General features: G+C 33.3%; 5 protein-coding genes across 7 annotated transcripts in view; 3 read left to right on the plus strand and 2 right to left on the minus strand.

Moving 5' to 3' along the window:
- The window catches only part of LOC147468186 (uncharacterized), a 1,655-nt gene extending 1,353 nt beyond the window's left edge, over window positions 1-302 (minus strand). The window contains exon 1 of the mRNA XM_086554944.1: window positions 1-302. This exon is cut by the window's left edge and continues 1,353 nt beyond it. Within this exon, the coding sequence (XP_086411070.1) occupies window positions 1-267 (267 nt within the window). The 5' untranslated portion in view covers window positions 268-302.
- Window positions 303-625: 323 nt separating this feature from the next.
- LOC122255383 (methylmalonyl-CoA epimerase, mitochondrial) lies at window positions 626-5,056 on the plus strand. Its single transcript, XM_043019432.2, has 4 exons — window positions 626-708; window positions 2,321-2,578; window positions 4,162-4,291; window positions 4,602-5,056. Exons 2-4 carry the CDS (start codon window positions 2,379-2,381, stop codon window positions 4,803-4,805), a joined length of 534 nt encoding a protein of 177 aa, XP_042875366.2. The 5' UTR covers window positions 626-708; window positions 2,321-2,378; the 3' UTR covers window positions 4,806-5,056.
- On the plus strand, window positions 650-2,322 carry LOC147468187 (uncharacterized). Its single transcript, XM_086554946.1, has 2 exons — window positions 650-788; window positions 1,909-2,322. The coding sequence occupies exon 2, from the start codon at window positions 1,929-1,931 to the stop codon at window positions 2,145-2,147; it is 219 nt and encodes a 72-aa protein (XP_086411072.1). The 5' UTR covers window positions 650-788; window positions 1,909-1,928; the 3' UTR covers window positions 2,148-2,322.
- Window positions 5,057-5,757: 701 nt separating the features above from the next.
- Window positions 5,758-10,537, minus strand: Rpn7 (regulatory particle non-ATPase 7). Its single transcript, XM_043019430.2, has 7 exons — window positions 10,325-10,537; window positions 8,357-8,562; window positions 7,620-7,765; window positions 7,354-7,509; window positions 6,982-7,154; window positions 6,351-6,519; window positions 5,758-6,191 (listed from the first exon to the last, which is right to left on the minus strand). The coding sequence occupies exons 1-7, from the start codon at window positions 10,467-10,469 to the stop codon at window positions 6,017-6,019; spliced, it is 1,170 nt and encodes a 389-aa protein (XP_042875364.1). The 5' UTR covers window positions 10,470-10,537; the 3' UTR covers window positions 5,758-6,016.
- Window positions 10,538-18,463: 7,926 nt separating this feature from the next.
- cyc (basic helix-loop-helix ARNT-like protein cyc) overlaps window positions 18,464-20,000 on the plus strand; it is a 19,077-nt gene continuing 17,540 nt past the window's right edge. For all 3 annotated transcript variants that reach the window (XM_086554947.1, XM_086554948.1, XM_086554949.1), the window contains exon 1: window positions 18,464-18,603. The gene's annotated coding sequence lies outside the window, so the exon portion shown is untranslated. The remainder of the gene's footprint in view (window positions 18,604-20,000) is intronic.

The raw sequence follows: 20,000 nt of genomic DNA on the forward strand, positions 1-20,000 counted from the left end.
AGATAAGACCATAAATCCACTTAAAAGTCTTTTATTACGAGAGGAAAACCCATTGGTATGTCTGAATGAAGGGTATCTCGAGGCAAGACGAATAACACACCCGCCATCATCCTCCACGCCTTCTGGTCGACCTAAACTTATGCATCTCTCCTCGTCCAGTAAGTCTTCCAGTTCTCCCGATGGTAACTTCTCGCTCTCCTGAATAACATCCTGTAAAGCCGAGTCGCTTTCGCTCGGCCAGTTGCTCGTCACTTCCATTGTTGACATTTTGCTCCGCTTCGGGAAACGACCAATCAGCGGCAAGATCGAGTCAGCCAATCAAAATGCTACTTGTACAAACATATATAAAGAGTATTTTAGAGATTACATTTTTTGGTTTCGATTAACACGTATGATATAAATATTTTTTGTGTATGGATTTTAGTTTTCTACATATAGAAATATCACAGATTTTAACATTAGAGTATTCTAAAATACGTATCAATATTGATTAGATTGACTAGATTCTCATATTCTTCCAATTTTAAGAACTATTCTCTGATTTAAATAAAAAATATTCAATAGCAAGTGCTTAGTAATACAACTTAATTATTATCTAAGTTCTTACATTCCAAATCCCTAAGAACAAAGAAGGAGGATTGTCATTGGTCGAAATTTCAGTGAATTCCGATTGGTCGAAATTCACGACGTTGTACTTGTTTGCTGAGAGTGAGTTTGGGGGAAATTTACCTTAAAAAAAAGCCGGTATATACGCGTAATATCCAGTGAGACTTTGGGGTTAGTTTAATGTAAGTATGTGGAATAGAGATATTGTCCTTTGACTAAAAATTACATCGTATTAGAGTAGATATTTGACTTCAATTCTTGTCGGCTGCACAACATACTAGTTAGTTCACCGTGATTACATAAAACTAAAAAAATAGGCCTTAGAATTGTATTGTATTTCTTTGATTGAAGACATGCGACCCTAATGAAGTGCAGTAGTACTTAGATCTATAGGATGATATAGTAGTTAGACTGTATGATTATTTATAGATAGGAAGATAGTCTATCTGTTATATATAATTTTTTTCAATTTCATTATTTAGGATTATTCATGATTGAGCTTTGGGTTTAGGAGAATTATTTGTGGAAAACGTTAAGAAGACAACCACAGTAGCTTTCAAAATAGGACTTTTACAACCTATATAGAGTCAAAACTTGCATTTGTCATTGATGGAAGGCCTCTTAGTGGTAAATTTGGCTTAGTTGTAGGCCAATCATGAAAATGGCTTAATATCTGTTGATCGCAGTAATCTCTAAGTTCCGTCATGTTGTGGCAAGATAGAGCTATTGCTATTTTTTTAGTTGGCGAAAAAGCACTAGGTGGTTTCTGAGATCTATCATGCTGGAATGTGTAATGGATAATTGTTGCTATTTTCTGGTCTGTTGAAAATGCAGAGGGAGGTGGTAGGCACACTGGTATAATTTCTAGTGTAGTCGCAGGTACACAGGTTTGATGTGTTAACATTTTATTGCCCTTACATAAAGTACAGTCATTAAACAATGTAAACTGTAGCAGCGGTTTTCATAATTCAAGATCTCACTATCACCTTTATGTACAATAAACAATAACAGATTTTTTCATCATTATTATATATATTTTTTTGTACACTTTGTAGTCAGGAGAATAAAAAATATTGCAAATGAGCGATGGAGGATAAAACTATCATTGATGCATTCAGTCCGAACTTTCCAAAGATGTCAATATCATAAATGGAATTCTTTCAGTCATTCAAGTATTTTTGACAGTAGTTCATCCCTCTCTACTCCTTCTTGTGCTCTCCCTCTTTCTTTCCCTCTGGCTTTCTTCCCCTCTCTTTCTCAAAAAGTATTTGCATCTTATTATATTCTATTCCCCCTCAACAGGAGTGCTTGAACATTCCGTGATGAGGAAAAGTCCGATCCAGAGCCGCTGGGCTGACATCCTGCACAAGAGTTTCGTGGCGGGTTGTGTTGGCCTGACCCTCTATGGGATGCTGATCGTGGGCACACGCTCCTATTACTACTTCACCCAGATTAAGCCCCAGCGACTAGAGGAGCAGCGTCTACGCGAAGAGCAAGAGAAAACGGAAATGGAGGATACAGCACCTACTCTCAAGCTTTAAGAAACTGATTTGCGCTTGTTGCTTTTACTTTATTTTTATAAACGCTGTGATTGAAGTTCCTGCAATAGGAGCGTTACCATAGACTCTTTATCGATACGTGTACTGAAGAGAGATTAAGTTCGGCCTTCTCAATATTTGTCATATTTTACTTCTTTCATTACTTTCTCTTTTAGAAAGGTCTTTGTGCATCACCATAGATTTTATTTAAAAAAGGAGGCAAAAACTGTCACAATGAGATCCATGCGCCACCTGACCCAGATTGCTTCCCGCCTCTCGGGTATGGGCGTAGTGGGCAGTCGTCTTTTAAGCCACAGTGCAGTGACTTACCAGAGCCCCAAGAGCAAAGTTCCTGCTGCACTGTGGAAATTAGGAAGCCTGAACCATGTAGCTATTGCAACTCCAGATCTGGAAAAGAGTATGGCTCTCTACAGGTAATTCTTTCATTTTTTAAGTTTGTGATTTATGAGTAACTTTCTTACTGAATGAGAAATTAGAGAGTAAATTATTACACAATTTAATTTTTAATTTTTTAATATTACATCTTCATAGTTGCATAATTCTGAAAATTCATATTTAAACAGTAATTGCATATCAACTATTGTGAAATTATGTAATGCCACATCTTGAGTATTATAACATTATTTAATGGGATTTGGATTATTGCCAGTTGCTAGATTACAGTAAATAGAAGCCATGACATTGATAGATGGAGAGACCTGTAAACGCTGATATGCAATTTATAGATTTACTTTTTCTTTGCAAAGATTTTCTAGGTTTTATCTTTATGCCCAATAATCTTGTTTTATGTCTATTTATGACTAGTACACCTTTTTCTTTATAACTCCATGCAATTCTATTATATAAAAAAAATAGAAGTATTCTTCAAGTAAATTCTGTTCTTAGTGATTTTTCTTGGATAATATGTAGGTTAGCTTCTGAAGCTTAGTATTTGTGCATTAATTGTATCTGTGAAAGGATGATCTCAAGAGAGACTCAGTCATTTATGTGTTGAAGCAAGTCATGAAGTTCTAGTGTTATTTACCAATAGTTTTTTTTTCTAATTTATGTTTGTTTATTGTAGACATTAACAACAAAAAGATTATTCATTTTTGAAGGACTAGGGTAGTGGTTTTCCTATCATACTAGAAGTAACAGATGTTTGTTTTTCTTTGCCCTTCATTTTCTGTGTCTCTCTCTCCCTCACTCTCATTCAGCTCTCTCTCTCTCTCTCTCTCTCTCTCTCTCTCTCTCTCTCTCTCTCTCTCTCTCTCTCTCTCTCTCTCTCTCTCTCTCTCTCTCTCTCTCTCTCTCTCTCTCTCTCTCTCTATATATATATATATATATATATATATATATATATATATATATATATATATATATATATATATATATATATATATATATATATATAAAATTAAGTAAAAACAAATAAATGAATATATATATAAATATAGGTAAATATATATATGTATATATATATGTATATATATATATTTATATTATTTATATATATATTATTTACATTATTTACATTTATATTCATATTCATATTCATATTCATATTCATATTCATATTCATATTCATATTCATATTCATATTCATATTCATATTCATATTTATATTTACACACACACACACACACACACACACACACACACACACACACACACACACACACACACACACACACACACACACACACACACACACACACACACACACTCTCTCTCTCTCTCTCACATATATTCCCCCCATCTCCAAAGTCTGCAGTGTGATAATCCCAAGACATAAGATACAAAGCTGTTGAAGTTGATAGCACAGACTTGGTTTGGCTTTTTCTTACTTGGCCACACTGCATGGGTAGAGGCTAGATTATGGGCAGGTTATTGATGCCAGTAAATAAATCTGCATTATTACCATTTCCTAAGCAGTAAAAGGCCATTCTAGATTGTGAAGAACTTTGATATTTTATTATCTGACATTATTTTTTATTTTATTTGCGCATCCTAATAGGGATGTCTTAGGAGCAGAGGTTAGCGAAGTGGAGGCTCTGCCAGAACATGGTGTGTACACTGTGTTTGTTAAGCTAGATAACACAAAGCTAGAATTGCTGCATCCGCTCGGAGAAAACAGCCCCATTCAAGTGAGTGGAGAGTAATAGTTGTTTTCCGTTTTCTATGGTCAGTGAAAATGATTGATGATTCATATTCTTATTTACTCTTATCAGTAAAAACTAAAGAAGTTATAATATATGGTTAACAAGTGAATAGTACTATTAACATTAAATATGCTGTTTGCCCTTGCTTTTTTCTTAAAAAAAAAAAAAAAAAAAATGTATATTTATATATATATATATATATATATATGTAAGTGTATATATATATATGTATATTTGTATAATAATAATGATAAAAATGATGAAAATCTCTATATATTGATAACCTATTCTTCAGAATTTTCTGGACAAGAACAAGAATGGAGGAATGCACCACATTTGCATAGAGGTAAATGACATCAAGTCTGCCATGGCGGACCTGCAGGCACAGAAAATCCGCTGCCTGAGCAAGGAGCCTAAGATTGGAGCCCATGGGAAGCCTGTAGTGTTCCTGCACCCCAAAGATTGTGCGGGAGTGCTGGTTGAACTTGAGGAAGCTTAGCTCAAAGGAGGGATACTAAAGCAACCTTATGACGGACCATCTTTGTGTTGCGAAAAGAAGTGGATTAATGTTTAGGAGGCATCATTTATATTAATGAGGTCGTCTGGGTGTGATGGAAGTGTACCTAATACCTTCCATACTAACATGTATTTAGTTATTTAGAGGTGATTTATTTAATAGGCCTTCCTTGTGGTGCCTAGATATTTTTGTTAATCATAGAAACTTTGATGTAAATAAACTTCTTGATTGTATTTGTTGTTTTTTTCTGCAGTCACTCTCCTTTTAGTTTTTCAACTAAGAATGAAATAAAATTAATTTTACTTCTGTAGCTTCCTCTTTCTTTCAAGATTTTCATACAATGTATAGGAAGTAATGTTGACCAAAACATGAAATTGATTGCATAACAAGATAAAAAAGGAATAGCAAATAAAAATTTTGTAACAAACTTTTTAATATGGTTAAACAAACATTTTTTTTTATGAAGGAATAAAGAAATCAAGAGCCAGAGCTTGACTATATATCTATTTTGATATCTATATATTATGCTTTCCTTTCCAGTTTGATATTTCAGATTTTTCCATCCCTCACATTTTATACAAATCATGACCTTTGCTCTCTCTCTTTGTAAATACCTTTTCCACAGGTATAGTGGATGGGTACAATGATCATTCACAACTGAATTTTTATGATAAATTTGTCTTCAATTGAAAAGTGAAAAAGATTATTTAGACATATGATAAAATTTGGTGTAATTTGAGCTGAATTTGAAAGAAGTAAATTCAAAGATTTCATATATGAGTGTCTATGCAATCACTTAGATGCTTTTTGTCAGAACTATAGAGAAAGTATAGTTGTTTCCCAATTGAAATTCCTCAATATAGGCATACTATATCTACTATCCATCCATTTTACAATAAACTAAGTGTCATACTGTAGGAAAGAAAATTAAAAATATTGTTTATTCTTTTTATTGTAGAAACTCATTTTCCATTCTTAATATTTGGGTTTGTTTAAATTAAGACAATTTACAAATTGTAGCCCCAGGCAACCCTAGGTCCTAATAGACTCAACAACCACATCATCCTCTAACTGAAAAACTTCCATTTAGTGTTCATAAAACTATCTTTCTTATAGACTGAGATGAAAAATAAAGCACATATTAAAATACAAAAAAAAGAGAGAGAAAATAAACATTATACTTGAAATTAGACCTAAATATTAATGACCCTTGATAATTTTTGTACTCTGTTGAGGAGGATGTCTCCTTGCTTGATCACGGCTTGGTACTGCCAGTTCTTGGAGTCTGGTCGGTTGGTCTCTACGATGCCTCCCACTTTGTCAATCTTGCAGTGGAGACGGTTAGCAGCAATGTACCTTGACAGTTCCCTGAAATAGTGTGGGAAAATGTTTAGACTTACAACAAAATCAGTTGACTTTATCTATCATACTTTCCTTCTTTCATCTTCAATTTCTAGTCAGAGAAAATCAATATCAAATAAAGCCTAACATGGGGAGAGAGAGAGAGAAAAAAAAAAAAAATCTTACCTGTCAACAAATTCTGTGGAGACACCAAAGGCAGTGGCCATGTACTGAAGTGTGAGAGATCGGTAAGATTCAAGCAGCTGTGTGTAAGCCAAGATGCGCATCTCCCTCACATAGTACCTGTAATGGGGTGCCAGCAGGCGATCATGTCGTAGCTCGCCTTCAACCCAAGCTGGTCAAAAAAAGTCTTGAATTAAGAAAAGTTTTTTAAGCATTTAAGAAAGGCTTGAGAAAGGAAGAAAGTAAAAAAAGGAAACATAAAACCTTAAAGCTATTTTTTATAAGCATCAAAATCTCTCAAAATGTTACCAGAGCTGTGATTCTAATTTCCAAACTAGAAGGCACTAAATCTAACAAAATCGACACTTATCCCTCTATTAAGGGTATTTTGTGAAGTCAGATCACTTTAACACTGCATTTTTTTTTCTTTTCTTTTCAAAATACAGGCTATTTATTCCTTCAGTTCTGTGACTAGGGCATCATACCAAATGCTAATTAGAGCCACTTTGCTGATATATCATAAACTAGATTGATAATCATATTAGATGTCTAGAAAATAACAGAAAACATATATCAACATACCCAGGCTGAACATCTTCAGATGTGGCCTGTCTCCGAAGGTTTAAGTACTCACCCAATTTCTGGAAGAAGGTGTGATACTGGCACTCATACAGTGAAAGGAGGTATGATCTCAGGTCATCAGCAGAGTGAAGTACTTCCTGAATCTCAGATCCCTTGACCACCTTTGTGCGAAGGTCATTGCGTGGCAGGGCAATCATACACACAAGTACAGTGTAGCCTACGAACCTGTAAGAAATTTAGGTGTTTCAATGTCTCTTGATTGTTATTTTAATGTTACTGATATAAAGAGCATAATAACATAGTAGATCAATTAAATGTATGGAATATTTTTTTCATAAATGAATTTATACTACAAGAAAAAGTAAAAAAAGAGGAAGTTAAGAGAAACATGCTGTTGGAAATTCTCACGTCTTTTCTTAGTTACCTAGTATAATCCATGAGTTCATATGATGTAAAGGTGCTGATTGTGTCAAGGAACAGGTTAGCGGCCTTTTTGAAGTCCCGCACTGCCATGCAGTAGACTCCCTCATAGACCTTCAGCCTGTTGCGTCTATCCCAGTCGCCTCCTTCTTCGATCAAGCTGTGAGTGTAAAAATATTAGGTAGAGAACAAATGTATAAGAAGTTTTACGTATGCATTTCCACTCATGTTATGTGCCACAGAAAAATAGCATACATCTACAACGGTTACCTCTTTGCCTTCTCCAAATTGCGTGTGATGAGGGAGTGATCCAGGTAGAAGAGGCCGAGACGGATGTTGTGGAAGACAAGGTCAAGGCGCTGGCCCAGGGAAACTGTCTTGTCGTAAGTCTTGGCGAATGCTTTAACAGCCTCCTCCTGAATGGGTGCCAAGAGATCATGAAGAACTTGCAAAGGGAATCGTAAAGCACTATCAATGGGATAATGTGAATTTGATTTATTAATTTAAGAAGTTGGGGCAAGAATGTTTTTACAGATACACAATGTGTGGGGATTTAGATATAAGACTAAAATTCATATGCTGAAATGCTGCATATTGCAGTCACACCAGAGCACAAATCCTGTATGTCACTATTATTGGGTTAATAATGATTATGATATGGGAAATAATGATAACAATAAATATAAACAATGATAATAATAACAATGATATAATAATAATAAATTAAGACTATCATAGTAAATGCAGACTAAGATAATAAAACCTTGAAAAAAGGAATCACAGATTTGGCAGGGAATAATGGGGAAAAATAAGAATAAGAGGATACACAGAGAATAATATAGATAAATATAGTTAAATAAAAAAAACGTGTATGTAATATATATATATATATATATAAAAATGTAAAAAGGTATTTGAGGATAACAAAAGCCCAATATCGCAAAAAGAGAAAGCTAAAAATAGTTGACCTAAAAATCATTAACCTCAACCTCAGAGTTTGCACCAACCTTGTCTCCGATCCGCGAGAGGTATTCGGCTTTCTTCAGGTTCGCTTCCCTGATCTCTGTCTCTCCCATTGAAGTTTCCGCCTCCTCAATGGCTTCATTCATCTTCTTTAGCTCCTCCTCATTTTCCTTCTTCATACGTTCGAGCATGCCACTGTCCAGCTGCCAGCCCAGGTCACGGCAGCACTCCTCATAGAATGGGGCCATGTCTGGGGGGGGGGTTACTTATATAATGATGATCTCTTACAAAATAAAATGTAATAAAAATAATAACACAAAGGATAACTGAGATAATATCTGGTCCATTGTAACTTCATAATGTTATATTGGGGATATAAATGACTGAAATTATGTTATCATTTTTACCTACAATATCATTCCATTATCATCTTGACCACATTGATGACTCACTGTAGCCTTGCAGTATCAATTTCCTATACCAATCTTGTATACAACTCCTTGAATCAATTAAAAGATTACCTACACAAGGAATATATTCAAAGCAGATATGAGGTTCACGAGAGTTTAAATTGTTGCAAAATCTACTAATTTAACAAGAACTATACAAGTAATACAAAAGTTGTAATCATTCTATCAAAGCTCCCCCTGCCCTATCCCTCCATTTTCTATTGAACTATAACAGTCTAATGTTCAATAACTCTGTTACCTCCAGCATGAGAGGCATTTTCTGGTGTAGAAAGCGAGTTTCATATAAACATCAAAGATCAAAATTGGTCACGGGGAAATTAAGAATTTGAGGTTTATTGCAACTGGCTAGCAAGGCAAGGCTTTTAGAGGTTAATGCCACACCATTCTTATCTCCTTTGATAGCATTAACTTCTCACAAAGTCTCTGATATACAGAAAAAGTAAACAGTGCATATAGCTGACAAGACAATGAATTCTAAGACATTTTTTGAGACATTTTCATCTATGACATGCCCATCACATATGAGGTTAAAAGTTATATAGGGTCATTTAACCGATACATGACAGAGCAAGTATTTGCCTAATGCAGCTGTCTCTGTGAAGATAACAAACGCCTCCACCTGTGAGATCTCTCCCAGGACGATGTTAAACTGTGCCTCTTAGAGGCCTTTTCACCCATTTTTGTATTTATTTTTTTACAATTTTTAGACAAATCAAGAAGAAATATGTCAATAAAAAAGCAACTGCAATAAGTATATTATGTAACTCTGTAAGATGCATATTTAGAGGGAGAAATCATGATGTGATAGGATATCACCAGGCTTGAGTGAATTATTCCCATGACATATCATGCAATTCAGTGCATATGGGGTTAAAAAATACTCAATAAAATTGGTATTAATCTAGACTTTGTGTATCTTTGTATATAGTCCTTGCAGACAAAATCTCACCTGCAGTTATTGATATTCACATCTGGGGAGGCTTATCATATAATACTCAAGGTATCTTGATGCATATCTTTTAGAAGGTGAAATGAAAGTTTTTATTGATATGTAATACAAGTTATGACAGGCTGGTACTTCTACATCAATTAACATCTATACTTTTAATATGTGTGACAGTTATATTAGATGAAAAGTATCTAACAATTGGTCATACTTCTTAGATTTCCTTTAAATGGCATTTAGTCTGTCACATACATAATGGATGGAGAGTTTAATATCGAAATGATTTACAGACCTTATGTTAATGGCAGACATTAATCAGAAAAGTACCATAATACCATCACAAAAAGTGGTTACTATTTACCATCTAGACAAACACCGAATTAAATGCGTTACCTCAAATAAGGAGGGTAAGTGATGGGTTTGTTCGTGAGAGACAGGACACTGCCTATTTAAAGCATCTACCTTACACTCTAAATAACTACAAATTTAAACACCAATGGCTATACTTAAGCTTAAAATCAATATTACCTCAAAACTGAGATTATATTTTCCATCACATAAACAAAAGAAAATACAAAAGTACTCGTAACACTTACTATCTTTCTGAATGGCCTGCATAAGCTCTTCTTTCATCTTAGAATCATTCTTGAAGTCACTTAAAGTGAGGGAGAATTTAAGTTGGGCGAGGTTAAGGTCTGGATTCTTCTCCAGACCTTGTTCTTCGAGATTTTCTGCCGGCATTTTGAGACAAGTTCTTCCCTCAAGTGACTCGATTCTCCCTGTTTGTCAACAACGTCCCGACCGTCGACTTGATTTTAGTTTTTATGTCGAAAACTACTCATTTTCGACTTATTTGTTTAAGATATGATGAATTTTATATAGATTAGTGGGTTTTGTGATATTTTATTCATATTGGGGATAAATGATATAATAAAGTCGAAGGGATATTACGGCGAGCATTTTATAGATTATTGGAATGTTCTTCTGTGAGGAAAGTTATATGTATAATCTTTTAAAAGAGCATTTTTTATCGAGAAGGACTATGAATCACGATAACATTTCATAATAGAAATTACAAATACACGCTATTCTATCCATTTCCTTAATCGGAATTGACACAATAAAAATAGAATAATTAAGAACAATGTTACATAAACGTTAAGGAGACTCATAACAAGTTACCAAGATGTACAATAATCAACAATTTGAGGAATTCAATATCTTCGAGTCATGTATTTTTTCTTACATGTATGTGTTCCTTTCCTTCAAAAATGATTTACAAATATCATAAATCGCACGTGTTTAAAATACGATTAGATGAGATAATGCATATATTTGCATGGTAATGCACAAATAGGCATTAGTGATGCATGTCATATTGTAAATGAGTACGTGAGCTGTCTGCGCACATGCAACCACACAACCACAACCGCAATACATGTATATTGTGCACACATGCCGTATACAATCTCTCTCTCTATCTCTTTCTTTTTCTCTCCCTCTCTCCATCTTCCTCTCTCCGCCCCCTCCCTTTTCCCCCCCACTACTACTTCTCTCTCTCTCTCTCTCTCTCTCTCTCTCTCTCTCTCTCTCTCTCTCTCTCTCTCTCTCTCTCTCTCTCTCTCTCTTCTCTCTTCTCTCTTCTCTCTTCTCTCTTCTCTCTCTTCTCTCTTCTCTCTTCTCTCTTCTCTCTTCTCCCTTCTCTCTTCTCTCTTCTCCATATGCTTGTCAAAAAGTTTTAAAAAAAGGGAAAAATCGTCCAAGCCGGCGGTGTCTTTGGATCTATGTAATGCATTCAGACAATGCCTTGTTTCCTTGCGATAAGTGTATGCCTTCTGGTATGAAACCTAAAGCCTCATACTGAAAAGGGGCATGAAGACTGTAATGCATACTAATTTCTATGTTCACACTTTGCCTCAGCTGAAGAGAGATGCCCGATGTTTGCGTTGGTGTAAGTGCCGCTCACATGGTCTTTGTTGTCGCTTGTCTAATTATCAGTTACTGGCAAAAGAAACGGAAATGAAAAGGAAAAAAAAAATCAGTAATTGAGTATTCCGAAAGGAGAGAGAATATGACCGTAAATGCTTTATGTGATGGTCATATTTACTTTAAAAAAAATTCACAAGAATGGCACTGTAATACTGTAATGTCTTACTAAAAAAAAAAAAAAAAAAAAAAAAAAAAATCAAGCTACATATTTTTAAAATGAACACTTACACGGGAACCATTTAGTTCTAAATCAAGATCTATGATAACAGGGAACTCATGTGTCAGACTGCCTTACCTGTTCGAATCGGCAAATCGAAGCATTCCAGGCGCCGCCGTCCCTAAAGCAATTAAGGTTAAGGTGCGAATTGATCGAAAAACAGTGATCCTGTAAAACTTACGATAAAAGTGATTATAAAGAACATGGCTCAATTAACCGCAAGGATATAAAAAAAAGAATAACACAAAGAACATTAGTGAATAAATTCCCATGGTATGATAACGACACTTATTCTTGAGAGCCGAAAATATTCTGTACTTTAGCATAGATACTGGATTAGATGGATTTTCATAAATATGTATACCGCCTCTTGCAACGGGGTATTCTCTTTCACAAAAGACGTTAAAAGTTCTGTTGAAATGAAAAGAACAGACATGACGATTACATTTGACATAAAAATGAAATTTCATAAAATCTGCAAGAAAAACGCGACAAGTTGAAAATGGAAAAATACTAAAAGTAGAGACTGAAAAGAAAATGAAGAGCGTCAAATTGAACATGTTAATTCTCGCCAGTGGTTGATTGACCTTGGTTGATTTTTTTCTGATTTCCTCCTTAGAGTATCTAAAAACGAGCAGGGATGAAGGCAGGAACAGGGCATCGCGTCGTCAAGTAGTGGCCAAGGTAGCCACTGGTCTTGTTAGCGGCTCGTTTACCCCCATTTGGCCTCACTGCCCCTCTGGAATTCGTCCTCTGCTTGTCGATTTTTCCCCTAGGCCCTGAACAGTTACATAAAATAAATAGATAAATAAATAAATAGATAAACCAAAGTATGTAAGTATCCGATTCCTCTGTTATCTTACTGTTGTAGTTTCGAACTATCTTAAATACTCCAACATTATAGAAGAATCCCTGAAATTCAGGTACCGGCTTTGGTTTCGGTGAGGGAGTCGCAAGTGTGGAATGAAGTCAGCTGAAATGTCCTGAGTCCCAAAAGGAAGATAGTTCCGATGCACTGAGAATGTATGAAAGTAATTTGGGTGTAAACTGAATATAGTCTGAAAGGAGTATGAGTAAATGTAAAAGGCAGTCACCGAAGTGGGGCAGCACGCAGTATTATCCATTGTTGTCGTGCTTCAAGGCCTCCACGAAGGAGGAAGCGACTGTGAAGCTAACTGAATGTCAGAGGATGAGAAGTTAGGAGATTTTTTTTAATGGTGCCAAAGTTTTTTTTTTTTTTTTTTTTTTTTTTTACTGTCGACTCCTTACCTTTCATCATACACTCGTGTTCATGAATGAAGACACACACACACATACACATCTTTGAGTGTATGTTTGTATATATATACATATATATACATATATATATATTTATGTATATATAACATATATATATGTATATATATATATATATATATATATATATATATATATATATATATACATGCATATACATATACAAACAAACATACACTCAAGGATTCCCATTTTCCCTCCTATACAGACACACTCATATACACATACTGACATGACCAGAGTGACCAAGATTGGTCACGTGACTTTAATCGACCTCAACATTTTCAATAAGAGAAAACTCCTCTTGTGCTGCACTATATATTCTACGATCAAGTGATTACGAAATGCAGTTTTGGATTTAACCTGATAGTTGTTAATTAATGCAATATGAATGTATTACAATAAAGACTGAATGCTGTTTAAATATAATCTAAATGTATAGAAATACTACATGAACACCATTGAAAACATGAATCTTAAAATGCGTTTTTAAAATTCATAAAAATGTAATTTTGTATTGCTTTGAATGAATAGCCATGTAATTTTAATGCAATTCGAACGTATAGGATTGCAATCTGAATCTAGAATTTAGATACAATCTTAAATTAATACAACCTGAATATATGTTTCTTTAAAAGGACATTTAAAACTACTAACGGACATGAACGTCACGCACTGACTCGGTCTTATAAACATTTTTCTTTTCTTTTTTCTAACAGGTGAAGTGACTATGCATTTATGTGTTTATATTCATGAAACCGTGCATGCAAGGTCTAATTTACGCATGCATGATGATGTGCATTATTGTATGTGCGTATGTTAGTGTGTTTGTGTGTGTGTGTGTGTGTGCGTGTGTGCGTTATTGAGTGAATGAGTCAGTCAGTCAGTGGGTGAATCAGTGAGTGAGTCAGTTAGACAGCCAACCAACCAACCAACCAACTAACCAGCCAGTCACCCAGTCAGTCAATCAATCAATCAATCAGTTCATTCAGTCACCCAGTCAGTCAGTCAATCAGTCAGTCCGTCAGCCAGTCACTCAGTCAGTCAGTCAATCAATCAGTCAGTCCGTCAGTCAGTCAGAAACAAAGGCATAGACGAACAAAAAAATAAAGGACTCACAAAAGAGTATATAAAAAGGTCCCAAAACGATGCCATTAGAGCGAAAACGAATATGAAGGTCATACAAACGAAGGTCAGACGGAGGTCACAAAGTCTCAACAACAATAAAAAAACAACAACAACAAGAACAGTGCCAGCAACAAAAATCACAAAAAAAAGAAAAAAAAGTGACCAGCGATGCGCAGCTAACCCGGCCATTTGTTTTTTTTTCTCTCTCTCTCCTTTCAAAAATAAAAGTGTACGGAATCCTGGCCTTGTAAAAGATAAAACGGTGTTCACAGAATAAACCAAGGGGCGATAGGTTGGTATGCATGTAGGTACGGTGTGGTATGTATTCATTGTATTTGTGATTTTGTGTATGCGTGTGTGTGGGTGTGTGTGTGTGTGTGTGATTGTGTGTGTGTGTGTGTGTGTGTGTGTATGGGTGTGTGTGTGTGTGTGTGTATGGGCGTGTGTGTGTGTGGGTGTGTGTGCGTGTGTGTGTGTGTGTGTGTGTGTGTGTGTGTGTGTGTGTGTGTGTGTGTGTGTGTGTGTGTGTGTGTGTGTGTGTGTGTGTGTACGTGCGTACGTCTCCACGTGCCAGTATCTTCACATATATATCTTTGGATAGTTGGGGAACGAAATAAAATCGATTTTATGCAAATGGCTTTTTATTCAATTTTCCTCATCCGTCATTTCTGCACTTAATTTTCCCTCCTTTACATATCCGTGTGACCTCGTGTGCGCTTTTAGTTTTTTTGTCTTTGTTCCTTTGCATCCATCACCTTCATCACACTCTCAATCACAATTTATGACGTAATTACTCATTCGTTCATCTGACTTGCTATATTTACTCACGATTTTTACTAATTTCATGATTCTTAAATTTTCGGATAATATCAGCTCGTTATATCAATGTTATTGTTGTTATTGTTATCACTAGGATCATCACCATTATAAGTATTAGTATTATTTTTTCTGATTTTCGTTATTACTCTTATAATTATCACATCATTACCATTAATGTTGTTGTTAAAACCATAATCATCATTATTGTCACTACGAATACTAATATTACTTTTGCTATTATCATCATTATTATCAATAATATTACTTAATTATATTCATCACTAACACTATCATTATCATCATTATTGTTGTATGTATTATGATCTTCCTCATAATTATGAAAATAATAGCGATGATGATAATGCCAATAATGATTATAATGATGATAATACTAATGCTACTACTAATAGTAATAATGATAATAACAATAGTCATAATAAAGATAATGATAATGATGATAATGATGATGATACTGAAAATGCTGATAATGATAGTGTTCATGATGATTATAGCAATGATTATATACAATAATAGGATAATAATGATAAGGGTAGAAATAATAGAATATAAAATAAAATGATAATTGTTGTTATGATTACTAAAATCATTACTGTTTTCATTATAATCATTATTGTCATCATTATTGTTATTATCATTATTGTCATTTTTATATCATTATTATTATTATTATCATTATTGTTATTATCATCATCATTATTATTATTATTATTATTATTATTATTATTATTATTATTATCATTATCATTATTGTTATTATTATCACTATCATTATTATTATTATCATTATTATCATTATCATTATTATTATTATTATTATTATTATTATTACTATAATAATAACGTTAATGATAATGGGGATAATAATTATAATGATGATAATCATAATAATAATAATAACAATAATGATAATGATGATAATAATAATATCATTATTGATGATGGTAATTATGATAAAAGTAGTAAAAATGATAATGATAATGATCATAATACTATTATGAATAATAATGATGATAGTGATTCTGATGATGATAATATATAGAAAATAAGGATGCTAGTAACGAAAATAATGATCATGAAAATACTAATAATGATGAAATTGATAAAAACAGAAATGATAATGACAATGATAATAATAGTAATAATAGTAATAGTATTGATAATGGTAACAACAGACAGAATAGTAATAATTATCGTAATAATGATAAAATGAGAATGATAAGTATGATGATTATGATGATAATAATGATAACAGTAATGGCAAGAAAGATGCTAATGATGATGATTATAACAGTGATGATAATGACTATTATTCTTATTGTTATCATCATCACTATCATTACCATCATTATTGTTATCATATTCACCATCACTATCATTGTTATTATTGTTATTGTCATTACTTTTATCATTATCATCATCATTTTTACGGTCTTTGTCATTAATAATTAATATCAGCGTTATCATTACCGTTATCATTATGATAAACATCATTACTACTATCATTATCATTATCATATCATGGTAACGTTTTATTATTTCGTTTCGTTTCTTTATTTTTTTTATCATTACTATCATCATTGTCATTGTTATCATTATCCTCCTCATTATTATTGTTATCATCAGCATCATCATTATCATTTTCCTCATTATTTTGTTGTTATCATTATCATCCTTATTATTGTCTTTATCATAATTATTTTGTTAATATGATTATCATTATTATCATTACTATTATTATCATTATATATCATCATCAGTATTATTATCAGCCTCATTAATCATTATCGTTATTACTGTTGTCATTATTACTATTTATCGTTACTGTTATTATATTTACTATTATCATTATTATCATTACTATCATTATTATCATCCTTATTACTATCATCATTATGATCTTTATTATTATTATCATCTATTATCATGATCATTATTATCATTACTATTATCATTATTATCATTATTATTCTTATCATCATTACTATCATCATTATCATCATCCTCATTAATATTGTCATCATTATTATTGTTATTACTCTTTTCATCGTTATTATTATCATTATCATCATCATCATTAATATTGTCATCATTATTATTGTTATTATTCTTTTCATCATTATTATTATCATTATTATTACCATCATAATTATCACAATGATTGCTAATTCCGCGACGCAAAATATATGGCCTTGTCTTACATGATTTTGTGATTTTGTGTTCATTTTGTTTGCTTTGTGTTTGCTGTTTTTGTTAGTTAAATACAATATCTCTTTGTCAATCACTTTATCGATTATATGCTGTTGTTGTTTTTTTTTTCAATGTAAATCTTCTATTTATAGTTATTTTCATGGTTTACCGTTATTGGTTAATATACATTTTGATATTTGTTATACATATTTGTTTGTCAGTATTTTGTCATATAGGATGAATCATTCATTTATATTTTGAGAAACAAAATGACATATCTTGTATCTATACATATTTTTATTTATTTTTTTTTCAAGGGGTGGGGATCTCTCCGTATTTACTACTTACACTTCAGTCAGCAATGACATATCTATGTCTTCTGAAACATGGATATACTTTTAGATCAATTGATATAACTGTAATTGTTGCATTCGATGTTGCACTGGGGTCCCCTCCACCCCCCTTCCCCTCATCCCCGACAATTTTCATCTGCGTCACCGGTATTCAACACAATATATATATATTTTTAAAAGATATGTTTAAAAGATATGCATCGCGTTGCTTTGGTAATGAATACATATCTCTGTTGTTTCTTATTGACTGCGATTACATGTTGGAGAGTAGTTTATGTACGTGTACATTTTTTTTCTTGTATTCTGTGTGCGCAGCTGAATCCTTATGCAAAATCCAACCTGTTGATAATGGAGGACATGCTTTCTCATTTATGCCTTCTGAGTCACTCAATTTCTATATCACGATAAGGGGAGTCGGGGAAATAACAAAAAAATGCATTATTTTTCTCGATGAAAGGATAAAAAAAGAGGTAGATATTTATTGAATGCTTTAAAGCTATTCTCTTTCGAACAGCATTTGTTCATGCTAAAGAAAAACAAAAAACAAACAACATCATACGAGAGCCCAAAAAATCCTAAAAAATAACCCAAACTCAAAGAACATAAATTAAAAAATATATACATAACAAGAAATAAAATATAAACGTAGATATATCCACCGCACAATCATCACTTTATACGTACGACACTTTAAAAGTTTTAGGCACGACGTCGCATCTCTCACCAGCTGATATTTGTTGTTTTCCTGAGTCGAGTTGAGGAAGTCGATGGATATGTGATGGAACACGTCAATTTTACCGCAAAGCCATCCATGTTTTCGCTTCTTCTGTATCTTTTTAACTTCATGAGACCTTCCATATAGAAGGTAGAGTACAAGTCGTGTGTTAATTATCTATTTTTGGGGGTGTTCAGCATAGAGGGATTTCGTGTGTTGATATTTTTTTGTTCATGGGAAGGATTCTATCGTTTGTGTTTTTTTTTTCTTCTTCTCTTATTGGCATTAAAGAATTGATTTGTTTGTTTTTTTTTCAGTTAGAGAGCTATAGGTAACGTATTTCATGTGGTATATTGAAATGTAAAATGATTTAGTCGAGTGATAGAATTACGTGATTTTCAGGTGCGATGCAGTAAAAGTTGAGAAAATTGATTATTGCATTGCTGTTATCATACCTTGGAATAGTGATTAATCAGGAAGGAAGGATGCTACTGCAAATGATAATGATAGAGAATCGTGATAATGGTATGGTAGATAGAGAAAATGAGGTGTAGTATTGAGATCTAAAATATTTAATTCAGGACTTGAGTAATGTTGCATTATTGAATTCTCTCCACAGCATATGCTTCAGATTTGGTCTCTTCCTGTGGTATTTTTTCCCCACACTTTCTTTACTCATAGATTTTTAAGAGTGGAAGTACATCCTTGCTTGTTTAGTTTTTACTGAAAGTAGGAATTAATTAAGGATACACTTAGGTTTATTCCGGAACTTGGGGAATTCATACAAGAAATATTTGATTTTGTTAAAAGCAACAGTGTTATGTTATCTGTTTAGGTATTTGTCTAAAACAATTAAACTTGTAGGTAACATGTTTGCATGTTGTCTATAGATGTGTCAAATGGATGAGCTTGTGAGTATACGAGTTGTATTAGCATTTTCCTGTATTCAGATACACATACAACATCTAATGTAAAAAGAGAAAAAGAAAAGTATCTAATGCTAATCTTCATATGGTAGATTGAATATTCACGATGATAAGCCATGATGAATAAGATGACATAACCACAATATGTTTGTAGTTATAACAGGTAAAGACATAGATTAGACATGTTATGAAATGAGAGATCATTGGGCTAAAGTGACGATAGAACTGCAAGAGGAAATTTTTACCCGAGCTGTGGAGTTACGGATAAATGAGGGGATTTAGTGATACTTGGATAGCTTCCCTTCCATTGGTGTCGTTGAATGCATGATCTTGGGAAGATAGAGAGTATTTACGCATTTACAGAATCCTAGCTCCTATTTAGCAACCAGGACTAATATATTTAGCGTAATCGAGGCTATCAGTATATATAGAGAGTAAATTCCATCTTGTATTTAAGAATATACACTCAGTAATTATGTTTATAATGAAAGGAATTTGTACTCTTATCATATTGAAAGTTATTTCTAAGGCTAGATACAGAGGTTATGGAAGGGAGAAACCTTTTCAAAATTAAAAGAAAATTCTGTTGAGAGGGCATGGCCTATAATTCTCTCAACATGG

Source organism: Penaeus japonicus, unplaced genomic scaffold (genome assembly GCF_977035675.1).
Source record: "Penaeus japonicus unplaced genomic scaffold, GWHDUDI00000001_assembly GWHDUDI00000030, whole genome shotgun sequence".
NCBI lineage: Eukaryota > Metazoa > Arthropoda > Malacostraca > Decapoda > Penaeidae > Penaeus > Penaeus japonicus.

Excerpts from the sequence above, each read along its gene's own strand:
- LOC122255383 (XM_043019432.2), top strand. The coding sequence starts at position 2,379 with ATGAGATCCATGCGCCACCTGACCCAGATTGCTTCCCGCCTCTCGGGT. Across the intron at positions 2,579-4,161 it reads AAGAGTATGGCTCTCTACAG|GGATGTCTTAGGAGCAGAGG; the intron begins GTAATTCTTTCA and ends GCATCCTAATAG. Across the intron at positions 4,292-4,601 it reads GAGAAAACAGCCCCATTCAA|AATTTTCTGGACAAGAACAA; the intron begins GTGAGTGGAGAG and ends CCTATTCTTCAG.
- LOC147468187 (XM_086554946.1), top strand. The coding sequence starts at position 1,929 with ATGAGGAAAAGTCCGATCCAGAGCCGCTGGGCTGACATCCTGCACAAG.
- Rpn7 (XM_043019430.2), bottom strand. The coding sequence starts at position 10,469 with ATGCCGGCAGAAAATCTCGAAGAACAAGGTCTGGAGAAGAATCCAGAC. Across the intron at positions 8,563-10,324 it reads GCAGGCCATTCAGAAAGATA|ACATGGCCCCATTCTATGAG; the intron begins GTAAGTGTTACG and ends CCCCCCCCCCAG. Across the intron at positions 7,510-7,619 it reads AATTTGGAGAAGGCAAAGAG|CTTGATCGAAGAAGGAGGCG; the intron begins GTAACCGTTGTA and ends TTACACTCACAG.